General features: G+C 36.0%; 2 protein-coding genes across 2 annotated transcripts; one reads left to right on the top strand and one right to left on the bottom strand.

The window, feature by feature from the left end:
* Positions 1 to 4,573: 4,573 nt before the first annotated feature.
* On the bottom strand, positions 4,574 to 10,930 carry LOC128215992 (DNA-binding protein P3A2-like). The gene is made up of 10 exons (XM_052922589.1): positions 10,917 to 10,930; positions 9,204 to 9,378; positions 8,807 to 8,930; positions 8,265 to 8,397; positions 7,760 to 7,909; positions 7,200 to 7,358; positions 6,874 to 6,957; positions 6,330 to 6,494; positions 5,721 to 5,928; positions 4,574 to 4,962 (listed from the first exon to the last, which is right to left on the bottom strand). Exons 2-10 carry the CDS (start codon positions 9,355 to 9,357, stop codon positions 4,574 to 4,576), a joined length of 1,566 nt encoding a protein of 521 aa, XP_052778549.1. The 5' UTR covers positions 9,358 to 9,378; positions 10,917 to 10,930.
* A 3,428-nt stretch (positions 10,931 to 14,358) lies between these two features.
* LOC128216454 (transmembrane protein 243-like) lies at positions 14,359 to 18,928 on the top strand. The gene is made up of 4 exons (XM_052923022.1): positions 14,359 to 14,723; positions 16,235 to 16,285; positions 16,623 to 16,727; positions 17,373 to 18,928. The coding sequence occupies exons 1-4, from the start codon at positions 14,661 to 14,663 to the stop codon at positions 17,502 to 17,504; spliced, it is 351 nt and encodes a 116-aa protein (XP_052778982.1). The 5' UTR covers positions 14,359 to 14,660; the 3' UTR covers positions 17,505 to 18,928.
* The last annotated feature ends 1,466 nt before the right edge of the window (positions 18,929 to 20,394 follow it).

Below are 20,394 nucleotides of genomic sequence, written 5' to 3'. Positions count from 1 at the left end.
GTCCGCACTATAACTTTCTCTTGAATATACAGGTCATGGTCACATTTTGTGTTTGAATACTATAGAATGCTGCATATAAGGACATACAGTATAGGTAGTCGTGTCCAGGCTGTAACTCTCATGTATGGTCAGATTTTCAAATAACTTGCCACATGTGTTTGACATACCAAGACTTCGTGTCACCTGCAAGACCTATATCCCTACCTTTAAGGTCAAGGTCACACTTAGTATTTGAATACTGTGGAAAGCTGGAAATGAGACAAAGGTGGGAGTGTCTGGATTGTAACTTTCTCATGTATGGACAGATTTTAAAATAACTTGCCATATGTGTTTCACAAAAGACTACGTGTCGCATGCAAGACCCGTGTCCCTACCTCTAAGGTCAAGGTCACATTAGTGTTTGAATACTACGGAATGCTACATATAAGGACATGGAGTATAGGTGCTCATGTCCGGGCTGTAGCTTTCTCTTGTATGGACAGATTTTAAAATAACTTGCCACATGTGTTCCACATATCAAGTTCTTATGTCACATGCAAGACCAATGTTCCAACCTCTAAAGTCACACTTAATGTTTATTCACAATGGATTGCTGCATATAAAGACATAATATATGTATGGAAAGTGAGAGTATAGGTGGTTGTGTCCGGGCTATAACTTTCTCCTGTATGGACAGATTTTAAAGTAATTTGCCAAATGTGTTTGACATACCAAGACTACGTGTTGCGTGTAAGACCCGTGTCCCTACCTCTTAAGTGTTATTTATTATGGAATGCTGCATATAAGAACATAAGAGTATAGATGGTTGTGTCCAAGCTGTAGCTCTCTCTTGTATAGAGATTTTAAGAAACATTTTCACATGTGTTCGATGTACCAAAACGCTGCATGAAAGACCCGTGTTCCAACCTCAAGGTTACACTAAATGTTTGTTTATTATGGAATGCTGCATATATATAAGGACATAAGAGTGTAGGTTGTCAAATATGGGTGGTATTTTTATGTTCAGAGGCAATTGAAAATAGATTGCTGTATGTATTTGACAAGTAAAGGCAATGTTGCATTTGCAAGACCCATGATGTATTGTTGTCACGCATAGAGGAGTTTCAATCCTATGGCACAGATATAATGCCATGTGGCCTTGCAAATGCACCAGCCATGTTGGTTAGACATAATGCAATGTTGTCTTGCAAATGCACCAGCCACATTGGTTAGACATAATGCCATGACTGTGGTCTTGCAAAATAATGCACCAGCCATGTTGGTTCGACATAATGCCATGACTGTGATCTTGCAAAATAATGCACCAGCCATGTTGGTTAGACATAATGCCATGACTGTGGTCTTGCAAAGTAATGCACCAGCCATATTGGTTAGATATAATGCAATGTAGTCTTGCAATTGCACCAGCCATGTTGGTTAGACATAATGCCATGTAATCTTGCAAATGTGCCAGCCATGCTGGTTAGACATAATGCAATGGGGTCTTGCAAATGCATCAGCCATGTTGGTTAGGCATAATGCTATGTAATCTTGCAAATGTGCCAGCCATGCTGATAAGACATAATGCAGTGGGGTCTTGCAAATGCATCAGCCATGTTGGTTAGGCATAATGCCATGTAATCTTGCAAATGTGCCAGCCATGCTGGTTAGACATAATGCAGTGGGGTCTTGCAAATGCATCAGCCATGTTGGTTAGGCATAATGCCATGTAATCTTGCAAATGTGCCAGCCATGCTGGTTAGACATAATGCAGTGGGGTCTTGCAAATTCACCAGCCATTTTGGTTAGGCATAATGCTAGTAATCTTGCAAATGTGCCAGCCATGCTGGTTAGACATAATGCAGTGGGGTCTTGCAAGTGCACCAACCATGTTGGTTAGGAATAATGCCATGACTGTGGTCTTGCAAATGCACCAGCCATATTGGTTAGGCATAATGCCATGACTGTGGTCTTGCAAATACACCAGCCATATTGGTGAGACATAATTGAAATTTCATTGCTATTTTCTTCCCTTTTTTAAGTACTGACATTGTCCAAAGGTCAATGTCACATTCAGGGGCATTTTTCAAATACTGCGACTTTGGGACTCACTTTTCACATGAGAAATTTGATGCAGATTAGCATTTGTTACTGACCAACCATGCTCTTCGGACAGTGTGTTTTACAACCATATTAAACATTAATGACTCAATTAGCAATAGTCCATTGATTGGGACTCACTTTTGGCATTGTGGAAAGTATATGCACAATTGTTAGTAGATTATCCGTATTGATTTTGGGGTCAATAGGCCAAGGTCATGATGACTTTGACTAGAAAAATTCAGGGCAATTTTGTTTATGATCCAAAACAAGAGCAACTTGGTGTAGTCTACAAATCTAAAAATATGTATAAATATACATATATATACACTTGAGTCATGCTTTTGTACTCAAAAGTTCTAATTTCAAGGTGAACCTTATAACAAAACTTTTGGACCCTCAACCTAGGCAACACATTCCAGTTGTGAAGTTGAGGCTAAGGTTCAAGTGTTTTGCATGCCTAATACTTTTTTCTCTATCAAAAACAGATGAAATAAAAGTGTAATGAACACATGAAGAGTTCAAGAACAAAGAAAGGACATACATGATAAATCCAATGTAGGGGTGTTTGAATCTTTTATTATAAATTTGAAGACTGAAACATTTACATAGTGAAAACAATACTGACATATAGTATAGGGAAGATTTCACAATAAATATATTCACCTTAAAAAATAATAGCAAATTATTTAAATTCATGTAGCCCCAATCATCCTCCTTTAAACATAATTCAGAAAAACATTACAGGAATACACTTATCACTAGTATTGCACAAATACTCAATTCATACGAGTATGTAATTTCTTAGAATAAATTAATGTAATTCATTTAAAGTGGTAACCACACAGAAGATATGCATGCATATGCCATTTACATAATATATTTACAAAAATTTACCACATTTCTTCATGCCACAAAGTTGATGATTAATGTGTTTTAGTGGTCAACATTATAAAAAAAATCAATGAGAAGGAAGGCACAATTACTCAATTTCTTTAATAAATTTACTTCAGTAAATTAGAACTCAGCCATTATTGATTTTAATCAGGTGAAGCGGTAAACAGTGGCTGTCCCAGTTTGTGGGTAGTTTATGCAATATAATGTAGACCACTAAAAATCTCAGATCAGTAGTATGTACTTACACAAAATAAATGGTTATGTCACATCAAACCATTTAGTTTTTAAATACATACAAACAATCTTTAACCCTTACATAACATCAGTGACTATAGTAACACAATATTCATGCATTTTAATAAATACATGTATATGTCACTTTTTGAATAAATGATTTGGTAATAAAATCAATTGCAACATTATAACGTACAAGTTTAATACTGATTCAACCAACATTCTTCTACAGAAAAGTTTTCCTGCCAATTTTTAACAAGTATAAAGTACAAAAAATATACATAAATGTTCACTCATACTTCATAAAAAATAAAGTTTCACCTTTAAAATGAAATATTTTAACATGTATACTGATAAAATTGTTATCAGAATAAACTTAATACTAGTTCTAGACTTTTTTGTTGCAAGAACTCTTTGAAAGCATTACTTCTATTTGCGTTTTAAATTGTCAGGGCATTAAGAAGCCTGAAGTAGAAAAGCATAGGAAAGTCCTAGGAAAACTCAACACTCACTTGAAACAGCTTGTGCACCCCAACGTTCACAGGCATTTGTTTGTCCACCATGACATTCATGAATATGTATATGCGGGTACTTCGGTGTCATATCAATTAATTCACTGGAAGAGGACCACCAATGACCATAAATGTTACTATTAATAACATTTTCATTATGTGAATCAAATGAATAACAATACATAATTGTCAAATGTTTCACTCACAGGGATAGTAGAGCACAAACAGGTTTTCAGGGAATTTTCACTCTATCAAAATTATTTTTTTATGATTAAGAGAAATCATTGTTAACATATAAATAATATTATTACATGATATATAAATAAACTGTCCATCATTACATGAAGGATTTTTGTAGACAAAATAAACAGTTTATAATGTGACATTATAACATGGGGGGAAATCACTTAATGCCATATTGACCAGTCTATTTATAGACCAAAAACAGTTTATCATATGATGTCATAATAACGTGGGAAAACCCATTTCATTGTGTTAATGATCTTGTAGAATTATGTTGCCATTATAATATAACGTCATTATATATTTTTGATACCTAACAAGACTAATACTATTGACTTCATGTCACAAATGAAAAGATCAGAAATTGTGTCAGCTGTTTGTTTCATGTATTTAGCGTTGTAAATCATCAAAATAAGTATTTACAATATATCACATTCAGGGGTCATTCATTATGAAATTCATCCAACTCAGTTAATAAATTCCGTAATGTATATACATATTACGTTTATCAGTGACAAAAACTTAAACAGAGCATCTTTTACACTAAATTCCAATTATGGTATTTCAATCCAACATTACCCATCTTGTTTTAAACTAAAACATTCCCATCATTCTAACATATGCATCTCGCTAGAATCCCCATTCTCCTGTGGTGAACCCTCTTCACCCTCCCCTTGTGCCCCTGTCTCATCCTTGACCCCAATCCCCATTCCAACCTCCTCAACAGATACTCCCCCATCCCCCTCAGCCACCCCCAACACTTGACCCTCACCTCCACCCTGGAGGTGCTGATTAATTGCCATAGTAACATCACTCGACACAGATGCCATTGAGACTTCAATGGGTTGGCTTGAAGATTGAGCCAACTGGAAATTGACTGGTAAATTGTTGACCGGTATATTATTCACTGGTATACTGTTCATTGGTATGTTGGTAGATATGGGCTGGACTGCTTGTACTGTCTGGTACATGGACACTGGGAGGACTGTCATTATGCCTGCAATAGAGATGGAGAGAAAAACTAGATTAAAATCACACAATATGAGAGTTGAAAGCATACCGTAAATTCCAATCCTGAAAACACCAGTATGAGGGATTCGTGTCCAAAACAGTGAAAAATCAAACTTAACAATTGTATGATAGTCTGAAATAGAAAGCTTTTTATCTTGATTTCAGCATTTATACTGAATTTGATCATCCCAGAAATAAGGACTCCACAGGTGTAATTTATCAGGTGACCAACCCCCCCAAAATTGGTGATCTGTAAAATTTACAGGGTGTTCTGCAATATTTAGACAAAAAAAATGTATGTGTTTGAACATTTGAATTATTGTTTAAATTGAATAGGAGCATACTTTTCTCATCGAGCTTTCGTTTTCACGAAAAATTAGTGACAGAAATCACATTATGATATGTGTAACAGAATTCTCGGTCATACTAAAATCCGAAACGGGTCTGATTTTTAGTTTCGATTTTATCAAAAATGATGACATTATTGGCCAAAGATTCATGAGATTAAGTGCTGACTATTATATCTTATATAAGATCATCATTTAAATACCAAAACATTCCTTTATTTAACGTGACTGGCTTCTTAATTAACCAAAGCGCTGGGGACACTGTCCCGGAGAACAGATTTCAGTACATTATATACATGAAATGATGGCTAATTTATCGGTCATTTTAGTAAAATTTAAACATACAATTTTTTTAAATAAAGACAACAAGTTAAAATTTAAATTTAAAATATCCTACCACTCAATTGTGATGCATCAGCCCCAGTAAGTATAATATGGCCACTGCTATTTAACGATGCCTGTAGTGCCCCGAGTGCTGCTTGCTGAGACGCCACTTCTTGGGTTGCCGCTGAAACAGCCACCATGTTGGACGTGTCCGTAAAACTCTGGGATATTTGAATCTCTTGTTCGCTTGTTAGCTGTGGAACGCCATTGTTATCGTGGATCTGAAATAAAGCAGTAATACAGTAATACTAAGTATTCAAGCAAGCAATACAATAACATGCCACTGGTTTTCTTTTCGCTTTTTGTTGCCTACCCAAGGCTCATTCACAAAAGGGTGACATAAAAACACTGCATACTGGTTATAACATAATAGGCCTAATGTTGAGCATTTATAACTTAACAATAGATTTATTTAAAAATGAATATGGATTTTCACACTGATGCAGTTCAGAAATTTAATCTGATATGAATGATAATGGAAGAACACAGATGTCACAGGAGCCTGCCACTTTTTCGGACGCGTCATCCAACCAACATAGCCGGTCTATCTGTATGATGGACACTGAGTCATCTGTTAAAGAACTGTATAACTAGAATTCAGCGCAGCAAACACATTACTTACTGCATGGACCAAAGTAGCCTGGGTGCCGTCTGGTAGGGTGACCATCTGACTAGGGGTGTCTATCTGGATGATGGACACAGAGCCATCTGGGTTGTTGATAGTCTGCATCATGGTGCCCGCATACTGCTGCTGGTGTTGGACTGTCACGCCAGACTGGGGCTCCTCCTGATTGGGAGGGGAAAACTTGTTTGTTAACATTTCAAGAAGACTTACCTTCACAATCATTTTTGTATTTTAGTGAATAATTATATATCTGCCATAATCAAAAGAAAGGGCATGCCCAAGATTTAAAAAAAACAAAAAACATTTCTAATATTAAAATAGTGATTTGTAATCCTGTCAATTAGCAAATGATATGACAACATTTTTAAAATACTTTCCAAGCTCCATTTCATGACTGTTACGTTTAGTCAAAAATAACAAGTTCATTTGAATCAAACTCTTGGCATAGTTACACAATATTTTTGTTTTCTAGATAAAGGTAACATTTCAGATTGTCTTGAGAAATATTAATTACCTAAGCAATAAAAACTCGCTGACATACTTTAAATACTTGTAGTAGATCATGTCGACCATGGTGCATGTAACAATTCTTTACAATTTGCCGTAATGCCTCTGTCCAGGGCACCTATGAAAGAAAAGTAACCTTTGTCATTTGACAATGTCTTACTAAATGGCCATCTAGAAGAACTAAGATGAATAATCAATATGTTTAGCTACTCAAAATGTTCATACATCAAAGGCTGACTTATATTAATTCATTGGTATGATGATTTATTTGAAAAGTTGTGACAAAACTGGGACTTTGATTCTTAATACATCTCAACTTGACATTCAACATTTGTAAGTCTTTTATAATGCAGCACACACCCTTTTCTTCTCTTCATCAGTACGGACATCGCTGCGCACATTTGCCCACGGCAGATCACTCGGCCACCAGATTGGTCGACATTCTATACGACCCCATCCAGGTTTGCTGCGACCAGTTGAGTACTTTAGCATCTCAGGAATAAAATTGCGCAGCTGAGCCTTGAATTAAAATCAGAATGTGTAAAAAACTCTAGCGATATCTCTGTTTCTGCAATAATAAGTGCTCGTTGTGTACAACATTGTCAAGGCAACTATGCACAACCTAATTTTGGAATAATTAAACTAAAAAAAAATAGTCGTTTATTCGAATTATTCTATTAACATTGCTTTTTACTTTGTTGTGATTTTGAAAAATGTTGCAATGTTTTTCGTGATTATCTGAAAGATAACAGTCAAAAACATCCAAAAGAAGTAAAAAAATTCATAAATCATAGACTTACAAAAATAGTGTGGTCAGCTTCAATGAGTTATAACAGACTAATGTAGTTTCAAGAAATTGGCTTCAGTTCTACCTAAACTTGTAACAGTAAGATTGTCTATTAAAAAGGTCAAGTATGTACCTGTGTCATTTTGTCGACTGGTGTGGGAATGCCATCTATAACAAGGCTTGGAAGTTCATGGAGTGCAGAGTTTTCAGCCTGGGAGGGCGGAGTGTGCTCCAGAAGGGCTGATTCCAGGTCTGACAGGATCTGGGGCTTGTTGTTTCGTATCTGTGGTAAACAATACTGCATTGCATTACCTTTAAATGTTTTTTCACCTCAAAAACGGATACAGTCTATACAATATTTTGATGAGTTTTTCAATTAAATTAGTTACACATCAATTTGAACCAATAATTCAGATTTTAAGTAATGTTTTAGAAATACTGTGGTAGCTACTGATAACATGTGTACTATTTTCTAAAAAGTTCCATACGAAAATCTTCTGTTATATTTTGATTTATAGCCAACAAACCAATTTTGCACAAGAACAACACCAGCAGGGTCCATGACATCAAGGGTATGACAGTAATGACATTTTTCATCGACAAACAGTCAAGCTTACTAGACAAAGGTCTGGGCATACCACATTTTCGAGAGGCTGTGATCCAAACACCTTGTACATCATCATAGAGTGGTTAACATTCGGTGTACAGCACAGGACCACAGCCTGCTGGCCTACCCTGGTAGAATACTCCTCAATTGTGTGACGTAACTTTCTGCAATGAAAAATACACATAAGATAAAAAGTATACATGTATCTAAATTTCTCTGAAGGTTTGGATCCAGACACATTGTTCTCCTGGGGTTGCGGTTGACATTCGTCACAGAACATTTGGCGTACAGGACAGTATGACAGCTTGCTGTACCACTCCTCTGCAATGATTTAAACTACTGCAATGAAAATATTATTAACAACTTCGGCTTTTAATTCATTAAGTGTATTCTTCCACGCACAAGAAATCAAAATTTCAAATTACAAACATCTTTCTGCTGCTAAGCTGCCATCTTGTTTAACACAAATTGCATACAGTAACCCAAATTTGGCAGTTATGAAGAATGATGGCAATACCTATCATAGCCTTACTGAGGACAAAGTTGATATTAATCATTTAAAGATAATAGTACCTCAGCAATCTTGTCTGCTGTCGTTTTCTTCGTGCTGGGTTTGTTTCAAAGTGGTGTGGGTGCAGCTTGCGTTTCCTTGTTGACAACACTGCTGCCGCTGCTGCTACTCCAATAGGACCTGTAGGTGAAACATAGTTGTTACATATTTCATCATCAACAAGATAGGCCGAACAAACTAAAACATGCATGTTCATTAAATTTTATTTCAAGTCTTTGTAATGAGCAATCATATAACCATGCATGTGAAGTAACAGTGCAGAAATATTCTTCAACCCAACAATATTTTTGAAATTATAAGCTTGAATGTTATAAACACATGACTGTATGATGGTATCATTTAATCTTTTCTTAAACCCTTAGTTATAATAGTTATAATATTGAAATTATTTGCCTGAAGCTGCCAGCTGATTTGTTACATCGTCATTGACTGCTGACCCAAGGATTTCGGAATCATAGATAGTGCTGTCGGGAGAACTGGGTTCACTCAAATCACTCAGGATCTCATTCGTTGGCATCTGGGCATGCCCAGACACCATACTGTTTTGGTTCATGGCTCACTCTTGCATGTTGTTCTGGAAAAAAGTGGACCTATCATTTAACTTCAGAGATAGACTTATGTAGTCCTAATGATCAGACAATTTTTAGAGAAGTCTCCTAATCCCATAGAAAATTTTGCCAATCTATCAAAACATAAAATGATCTGATCAACATACAATTTTATAAGGAGCAGAATTTTGTTTTCATAAATTAAAACATTTTCATCAACTTCTTTTTTGTTAGACAAAATTCAGCCTCCACCATAAGACTGGTATGCAGTTTTAGAATGTTCTGATTGTTTTTTTTCATAATTTCAATTAATTCAATTTGTCTTATAGGGACAATTGACATGACGCTTAAATTGGATTTGGACCACCTCTAAAAATTACATTGGTAACGGTCTGCTGTAGATGAAAGTGCGTTCATAGTGTAAGGCTGTAGGCTTGAAGTAGTAAGATGGTGTATTTGATTGGTAATATGCAAATTGGCATATCCAATTCTCCGTGTGGAGGTTCAGGGCCAATATATATAAGACCAGTCGACCCCTTCAGGGTTGAGCATGCTTTTCTCTGAAGGGATCTGTTGCGTCTCTGGCCTTGCATGTTACACATTAAAGGATTTATCCCTATTTTAGGATTAATCCCTATTTTATTAGCGTTATTGCAGTACTTTCGCTCAGCCACGACTTCACAAATCCTTGAAGCTGGTTTTGTGTTTATCAAAAAAAATCTTGAGGTTTTTGAATTCATGTTTTACATATGCATGACTGAGGTCATCTTGCGATATTTCACCTACAACGGTAAAAAAAGAATGACTGGCGCAAAACCAATTCATGCCAAATGAATGCAACTTTTATTGTTCAGAAAAGCAAGTGCAAATGTTTATTTAAAAATATATTTAATTCAATTTCACTTAGGCATAATCATGAGACTACTTTATCTCTCCATTAGTGTAACTGATATTTTGTTGCATCATGGTGGTGCTCAAGGTGCAGTGTCATGTCATTTTGCATGGGCCAGTCTGTAACATATTTAGATCTGTCAGGGCTCAATCCATGATTTCGATGGTCCAGGTTTTGAGCACCACTGGCCATACATTTAGAACTTTGATTTAGAAGATATTCTATCAGCATGAAGGTGTGTATCATGAATTGCTTGCAGATCTGAGATGATTCATTATTGGTCGGCCATCTTGAATAATTTAAATAATTTATATTTGGGTGGAAATATTGTTTCAAGACCAGAATGTTCACTTTAATTGAAGTCTAATTGTCATTTGGCGGGTAAATGAACTATTAGCGTCTGCAGCACGTCTATGTGCGCAAAACATCGACGTAAGGGCACATTTGAGGGAATGCGACTGCGCCGAGAGCTGCGCGCATCAACACCTGTCCGGGGACCTGCGCACTCGTGTCAAACTTTCAGACGACACACGATTTGTTTATAGCGATATTAAAGTTCTCACAGGCTGAGTTAAAACATGGAAAATCTTTGAACACGCATTAACAGCGATATTTTGGCGATAAAATGAGAAAAAGACCAAAACTACAACATGACACCGATCTTATGCTTACCTTCCGCCTTCGTGAAATATTTTGATCTAAATGGGTCATGGCGCATGCGCTATCCTCGGTTTATTTTGGCGGGGAATCCAAACTATCATGAGGATGTATAACCTCCCATTTCGTACCCCAACACTCCACGTCATGCTTGATTCCTGCGTAACAATTACAAGTTGTGTTGAATGCCTGTGTACCGAATTATACCAATGATATGTACCGCGTACCACCCTAGTTCCTATTTCGAGTAGATCTACTCCTAAGTAATGCCTTAGGCTAGAAGGCCTGAATACTGCGTACCAAACGAGGGGAGGAGGGCTGGTCAGCCTAAAAAATGGTAACCAGCACGCCTACATATTTTCAAGTTTGCGTACTGAAACTTGAATTTCTTCCTGGTTCTAGAAAAATCATTGACTTGTACACACATACCAGGTGCATATAGCATGGACGAAAATAATGCGTACCGGCTCATTATTGGGGGTCCTTTTTGGTTTGATTCGAAAACATCGATGCATTTAAAGCTGCACTCTCACAGATTGACCATTTTAACAACTTTTTTTTATTTTTTTTGTCTTGGAAAGAGAAAGATTTTGCGTAAATATCTGCAAACCAATAATATAAGATTGCTGACAAAAATCAGATCGTAGAATAAGATTTTCATATTTCCGTTCGAAAATTAATGTTAATGGCTTAAACCGTTACTCAAGGTTTAAGAAAAATGCATATAATACATTGATATTTTGCCAGCAGTCTTTTATAACTGGTTTCTATCGATCTTCGCCAAGACAAAAAATAAAAAAAGTTGTCAAAACGTTCAATCTATGAGAGTGCAGTCTTTAAGTTTGACTTAAAAGTATATGTCTAATAAGCTGAAACTAAAGTTAACACAAATTGAATGAAACGATTTTATTTCTTCTTTTTTTTAAATTTAGCAAAAAATCGTGTGACCGCTGTGTGACATGATATTAAGGAAGCTACGTCCCTGGATATACGTACAGAGGGAGTTCCGTAGCGAATTCCTGATATATCAATAAACAACATATGTTTACATATTATAAATTCTAAAATGATGAGCAATAGATTTTCGGGTATAAATCATTTGTTGGACACAACTGAAAGTGGTTTCAGGATTTGTTGTAAGAGGGCGCCTAAATTCAAGGCGCAACTTTGGATGCGAACCGAGTCCAATATATATAGAATCAAAAATTGTATGGTTGAAATGTAGTTAGGAGGTTACGGTTTTCTCTCTCGAAAATATTCTGGTTTTCTTAGTATGAAATCGTGCATTCTGATGTATTGTGCCAATATTTCCTTCTCCGATATTGAGGTAAAATAGAAGAAAAAAAAATTGGACAAATTTAGCACTTCTACCCTCTAAAGTTAGAATCAAACACTGATACATGAATAATGTATTGGCATCATTATACAGTCGAACCCCGTTGGCTTGATCTCAGGGACCAGCGAAAATACCAGTCGAGCCTCGGAAATTTCGAGCCAAGCGGGAATGTTTACCTTCAGGTTTAACGGACATCGGTCCTTTACATCAAGTTCGAGCCAACGAGGAATTCGAGCCAAGCGAGTTCGATCCAACGGGTTCAGACTGTACATCAATTAAATCGTAATATATTTATCATGTTTCACTTGTTTGTTTTGTATTTTACTTTGGTCATAGCAACTAGGAAGCCATACAGGAAGATACATGTACACGGATCCGTGTAAACAGGAACATGACTGCACGTGCACGTATGCCCAGTGCTACACTTGAAACTACAGAAACACGCTCAGTAGACAAACAAACTGGAAGATTAACAGACGTTTCCGGCAAATTATACCTCTGTTACTGAGATTAAAGACGAGGAAGCCATCAATAATAATGTTTCCCCGTCCCACCAACCTGGGTCACCCGAAAGATAAAACCGTCTGTTGTAGATGCAGAAGAAAATAAAGGGCTTACAGTTAGGCATAATCCACAAACATCTTTAAAAAAGAGACTTGCCGGGCCTACAACCAGTTTAACTACATTTTCACACCATCCAGACATTAATCGACAAGAGCCCGTAGAACTCTGGAAGATGCGACTTGGTCCTGTTCTAAGAAAGTTGGTAATGGTAAAGTCCGTGGTAATACACCAGCGTTTGTATCAAAAGGACATCTTAACGGTCTGCCGCCCCATTTGGGCATTTTATTACAGATCTTACTGGAACCACAAACTAAACATAGCTGGTAAAATGCAACAGTTTGCCATGTGTACACTTTAAGACAATTATTTTCGGTCTGATATATAGGGTTTTGACATCTACAGTCAGTTGTGTTTCAAGTATATTACGATGTTCTAAATTTGTTGCAAACATCTTCGCTTCAAAGATTTTGAAAAACTCCACTGCGATTTAAACAACAACAAACGCTGGTTACACATTAATCCTGTAGTCCCTAGATGTGCTCGCTGCCCCCTATCCTTCGTTAGTGAGTTCGTGAAAACATTGATACAGATACACATAACCATTATGTCAGCCTCAAGAATCATATGCATTGTTTCGGCGGTTTTTGCAAAACCTTGCTTATCTATAACTTCTTATAAATAACTAGCTTTAAACCTGACTCATAATATTTGTACAATGTTTCAAACGGATCAATAATTTTGAAGTATTAAAGGTAAGTATACATTGAATCACATGTGGAAAGTTTAACCTCCCACACATAACAATTAACCGAGCAACATTCCGTTTGTATGTCTATAAAACATTGACAAACAAAAATACATGTATTTACTATTTTATTCGTTCCGGCAGGACTATTAATAATACATGTACATATTCGGGTGGGTGTTAACATACCAATCGTGCTATTTTTTGTGACTATCTAGGAATTGATATACGCCATGAGTGGAAATACCAGCGCTTACAGTGAGAGTTTTCTTGGGACTTTACGGAGAAATGATGGAAGCAAAAAATTGGAAATTGACAGTGGAGGAGGCTGCTGCATGTGTAGGGTACTGTAAACTTTACAAATGTTAAAAGGAGATATACTAGTTTTTGAATAGCTAAGTAAAACGACCAGGGCTGCTTCCAGGATTTTACGTCAGGGAGGGCACAACCTATGGATCATATCGCCTTTGTCACCAGAACCGAAAAAACATAATTATATAGGATCCCAAGCGTAATGTACGGTAATCTTCTAGAAATTATTGGCCACTTAATGTAGTTTACTTGAAATCATTGCATGACTGTGAATTTCACGCATGTATTCATTCTATTTCAATATGCAGTATGAACTGAAAACATTTAATAAAATTCCTATTGGACAAACGATATATTCAAAGTAAAGAATATATTACAATTTAGTCTGATACCCTGCTGATTAATATACATATTGTTTAGGCCTGCATGTAATTGCTGTCCCGATTTTAATTTCTAACCGTTTTGATTTGATTTTGTTTGTAGTTTGGACAATGCGGTAGCGTTTTTGTTACTTCCGCATTTGAGTGAAACTGTCAGAATTTCTAAATTTTCGCAAGTTTCGTCTTTTATTTTTGTAATCTACCTGTGTCAGTGCAACGTTTTGAAATAACTGTGTTAAGATTTTTATTCTGAGCGATTCGTTGGAGACTGATATTGAAAATCTTTGTTGATTTTTTTTTTTTTAATTTCTTTCACTTGGATTTTTTTTTGTCGTTAAAATTTAGGAGACTTGCTACAGTTAGAACATTATCTAAACAAACTGGCTATGGTGTTTTGACAATTTTGACAACCTAATTGAATCATGTCAAGACAGGATTATGATGATCCAGCTGCAAGACCGCTTTTTGGGGAGACACATCCACAGGTTCTACAAATCACTGTTTTAATACTTCTTTAGAAATATTATGCACCAGTCAATTGTAACCACGGCCCCCCCAGGTCCAGGGGTATACCGGGGAAATGGGCTGTGTTTTTCCTTCCAGGTGGCCCTGCAGTGCCGGGTGAATGCAGTGGTTTTGTCTTCCCGCCAAATATAGCGGGGAGTGGGCCTTACTTAGAGTCCCTTGGGTGCGGGGGCATTTGGTTGGGGTTTCACAAGCAGTTCATCCGAGAATGGAGACTTTGCCCGGGCTTGGCTGGACCGAAAGTCAAAGTCCCCGTTATTCCCCAGACCTGTGGGGGCCGTGGTAACAATTGACTGGTGCATTATACATACATTATAGCTACATATCAATTTAAGATATGTTTTTAAATACAAATTCAATGGGAACATTTCCTCGCAGATAAATAATTATGTTTCAAATTAAAATTATTGTTGATCACTCTTTACAAAACTACAAATATTCTTGAAGTAGACTTATTAAGCACAAGCTTGGATTAGCTCTTAAAAACCTGTTGCCTTTAAAGCTTAAATGATGCACCCCATATAAGCGAACCAAACTATCCAGATTGGAGATAGCCCTGGTTGAAAAACATACGGCCAATTTGATCTTTTTGAGCCGTATGATCCACTAATCTGATTTGTTTTAGCTGTATGGTCCGCCAATCTAATTTGTTTGAGCCATATGGTCCACCAATCTGATCTGTTTGAGCTAATGGTCCAACAATCTGATCCTTTAAATTTTCAGCAGTATGATCCACCAATCTAATCCACATGACTGAGACATGGTTCACCAATCTGATATGTTTGAGCCGTGGTTCAACCATCTGATCGGTTTATCTGTATGGTGTACACGTCTAGTGTGATTGATTGTTGGTTCACAAATCTGATCCGTATAGTCCACCAATCTGATCTGTTTGATCTTATGGTCTACCCTTCTAGCCCGTTCAAGGTTTGAGTTAAAGGTCCACCAATTTCATCCCTTTGAACCATATGGGTCAACTGTCTGATTCATTTGAGCTGTATGGTCGTCCAATGGGATCCTTTCTAGCCATATGGTCCACCATTCTGATCAGTTTGAGCTGAAAGTCCACCGAACTGATCCATTTGAGCTGTATGGTCCACCAGTCTGATCAGTTTTAGCTGAAAGTCGACTGAACTGATCTGTTTGAGCCGTATTGGTCCACCAATCTGATCCATTTGAGCCGTATGGTCCACTGATCTGATCTGATTGAGTCATATGGTCCATCAAACTGATACATTTGAATAATATGGTCCACCAATCTGATACATTTAAGCCAAATGGTCCACAGATCTTATGCAGTTGAGTCATATGGACCACCAATCCGAACTGCTTGAGTAGTAGAGTCCTCGAATCTGATCCATATGTGCAGTGCCATGTTTTTTCATTTATTTGTTATAAAATATTTCTGGTATTTGTAATGTCTGAAAAAACTTGACATACATAGAGTGTTTATGTTTTTATATTTTTTCAGGATCGAATATGCAACTTGGTATTGGCATCATTCACAGGAATTCTTGTTGCGGTAAGTGAACTCCAATGTTAAGAAAAATAATTCACTATATTATGTATCAATGATTAAGTTATAATGACATGAAGGTTGGTTTTCCTTTTAAATCAATTCTTAAAACAGTGAATCATACATCACCATGTTAAATGCACAAGTACTATGATCATAATTGTGGGCTACATGTAATTTGTGGCAAACTAAAGCTCTGATTAAATCAATGTTTGCATTAAATTGTTTGTTAGCCATGGGAAATAACCTGTGCCCATTAATTATAATTCAGCTACAGTGTTTTCTTTGACTATTTGATTGTTGTTAATTCCTATAAAATATGTATTTCTTTTATATTTTTCAGGTAACACTTGTCAGTGCATTTGTTTTCCCCAAATGGCCGCCAAACGGAATAAACATATTTTTCGCTGTTGTCATGCTGTTCATTGGATTTGCACACTTGCTTCTTGTAAGTTTGATGAACATTAAGATTAAAAGAATAAGGAGGCTGTAATACTCGCCCAATTGTCTGCCTTGGCGTCTAGTTTAAGTTTTAGGATAAGTTTGCATTTTCACTTATAGCTCCAATACTCTTTATTCAATTCACTTAATACTTCACACAATTGTTCAGGACCATCACACAATGAGGTAACATAACTCCATACTATGGGAATTACAATATATAGGATATAGATATGTTTAAGTTTAAGGGCACATTGTGTTTCTAAGACAAAGCGGCGTATATATTCGAGCACTCTGTCCAATGTCAGCTCTTGTTTAATGAATGTTAACTTTGAAACTTATTTACTATTATTTACTATTAAGTGACTATTATTGTGCAGACATTCATTTCAAACAAAGAAGTATAGGTGTAAGGATGTTATTATTTCATAAAGAGCAGTAATTGCTTTTAAATCAATTAAATACTTTTGATAAGAATTCAAATTTACAAATTAATTAAACATGTATAGGCTTTTTCTTGTAGCCTTGAAAATATGAACAACTGCCCAAGAAAAAGATAAAAGAAAGAATAACTTTAAAAATATGTATATTGTAACATGTTAATAATGTTTTTGAAAGGTAGAAGATGTAGAGTTTTGTTTTCCTTTCACAGATTTATTGGTACAGACAAGGAGATTTGGAACCCAAGTTCTTGCGGCTGATTTTCTACAATGCTTTCACCATGATTTTGCTGTGTATTTGCGGAAACCTGTATATTCATAATATCGGATATGAAAAGAAATAACACAGATTTGGGACAAAGCTGCAATGTGATATGTGTCTCTTTTTGTCATTTATTTAATTCAAGTGATTTTCTAAACGTGAACATTTCTTCATAATTTGTGAGCCTCATTCTTGACATTTTACATGTATGTGTGAGTGATTGTAGTTGTATAATATTTCAAGATTCTGCTAGGGCAGATTAAGAGTAAATTATTTCATAGTCGATGCTTGACAATATCACTATTTGTAGATAAATATGCATAGAAAATGCAGATTTCATCCCATTATCTTATAGCTTCTTCCCTTTAAAAATGACTTACGGTACTTGTATTTTGGAGTGATATTTCGCTGCTTCTATCTATACCATACCAGTAATATGTTGTTGGAATGTGGAGCGAGACATGGACATTTTGAGGATAAACCGTTGATATTTCTTTAATTTCTTTGAATACTCATTTACTGACTGTGTTTACTCTTGTTCAGACAGTTTATGTACTTATTTGTTGAAGAAAATAATAATTTTATTACAATTATATGTGCCAATGTTAATGTTGTTTAACAAACACATACCATGACCTTTGACGTGAGGGGCATAGGAATGTTTTTACCTGCCACAGATAAGTTTTACCTTGTATTTGATATAGCATATATTGCATGATTTAGTTACTATACACCAGACCAGTTATTTTTATATTTTGTTGATGCTTTTAGCATGTGCAGTTGTAATTATAAGATATGGATATGTATGTTCTTGATCCTTAATGATGTGACAGAAAGATTTTTGGATCAACTCCTGTTGGTTTAGTGATATGTTCATAGTGCTGCAGTTGTACATTCCCTTGCCTTTTGAAGGGAATTTCCACCATCACAGACCATGTTACTAGAGTTTTACAAATAATATGATTTGTATATGTAGTTTCCTTAACAAATTCTGACTCCTATCCTCTATTGGAAACCTACATGTGATGCAAAACCCCTTTTGATGTACAGACGTAAAAACCTTTATTACTACACTATTGTCAACTATTTTTTGGGAACTTCTTTCTTCCATTTGCTGATGAACTTGGCTTCTCTACTTCCATAGTAGACATTGCCAATCCTTATTGTCTTAACAAGTTTATTATTATCAGTTAGCATGCTGTAAGATGTGTCACCCCCCTTGTACTTTACACCAGCTTATGTATACGTTTCACTTCTATGGCGTTTTTTTCATGTTCAGATAAATTACAAAAGCACTTGTATACAAGTAGGTGTAAGCATGCTCTTGTAAAACATACATGTATTTATGCGTGCTTTATATAGTATATTGTGCAATCGTCAAACTATTGTATTGGTGATGTAATTGTTATATTAAGGTGGTTTTCCTTCGTTTCTCAAAGATGCCAGATCTTATATAAATATCCATACATGTATGTAAAGGTTGTCAAATAAAACAAAATAATAAAATGTTAATTTTTTGTTGAACAATGTCCTGAAAAATCGGAATGCCCATATAGTATCTCCTTTTCATGCTGGTATAGGTATCATGAACAAGATAATAGTGAACAAGAAACATAGGCTCTGAAAAACATTTTATAATAACGATCATACAATCATACGGGAGTATAAACTGTTTAATAATCACTAAATGTACTTGTGATTAAGGACCACATTATTATTGACAGATGTCAAACCAGGGACTCTGATGCAGTGTCTGGTATGTTGAGAAATGCAACCACAAATACATTAGGTGTTAAATTAAGCTCAATATTGAGGTATTTAATCTTATTTGATCAGATGCATTTATCCATTTTGCTTATCAGAATACCAGTACTGATGGCCTTAATAAGAAGTGGGTTAAAAGGGTTATGTTGAGGATTGCTACATTCTGGTTAAAGAACTGACATTCATAATTCGATATGACCATGACCATGTTTTGAGTCATCCTGACTGATCAGTTGGTCGATTTCCTTGTTTTAAATTCTAATGCATCATACCACATAGTGGCAAACATCTTACATTGTATCTACTACTGCATCAAGGCTACAGCCATCGGATAAGAAAACAAGAACACTGCAGAACAAACATCATTGCTCATCTGCTGTTATTTTAGTTGAAGAAGGGGCATATTCTACAACAGCCAGAGTTATCGAACTTGCTTTACAAAAGCATTTTCCCTATCGGGAGTGGAAACATACATACCAAGGTTCATTTTGAACCTTTTGTTGCTCTCAGAAGGGAGGAGTATATACCTGGTAGTTTCTCCATTTTATGCGAACCTCTTTCTGGCCGTCTGGAAAATAGCTTCAAAACAACTGATGAGAGTGAAATAAAACCTGGTATACATTCAGATCGATGGCAATGAGAGGAAGTATAGTGCACCAGAACCATAATCCTTTTGGGCATAGGTATCAAGTTATCTCTCCTGTAACTGACTTTCGTAATCGGTGCATTTCCTGGCCATATTTTTGAAAGAACTAAACACATTTAAATGAAATTTGAAATATGGATAGATGGCAATGAGAAGAAGTGAAGTGCATAAGAACCAACATGTATCTTTAATTATCTCTCCTTAACCTGAATTTTTCGAAGTGTGTTCTTATCAATATCTAATATAGTTAAAGTATTGATACAACTTGAAAAATATATAAAACCATTTTGGGGACAAGTTCCGGATACCCTTTAGGCCCCAAAAAGGAGTCAAAGGGGGTATAGCACCCTGTTGCAAAGGCAAAACTGGCTTTTTATAAGCTCTCTTAAGGGCTTGATCTTCAAATTTGAAGCAACCTGGGTAGTAAATTCTAACAACTAATAGGTTAAGAAGCAAATGCAACCAGTTTACTATTTGTTTGGTATCTGGGGCCATTTGATCTGCAAAATTCTGCAGACAAATTACATCCCTGTTTTTAAAAAATAATACAGTAACAGACAAA

The sequence above is a fragment of the Mya arenaria genome, chromosome 14, assembly GCF_026914265.1.
Source record: "Mya arenaria isolate MELC-2E11 chromosome 14, ASM2691426v1".
Taxonomy (NCBI): Eukaryota; Metazoa; Mollusca; class Bivalvia; order Myida; family Myidae; genus Mya; species Mya arenaria.
The sequence above is the reverse complement of the archived record's forward strand: the minus strand, read 5'-3'. Positions and strand labels throughout refer to the sequence as shown.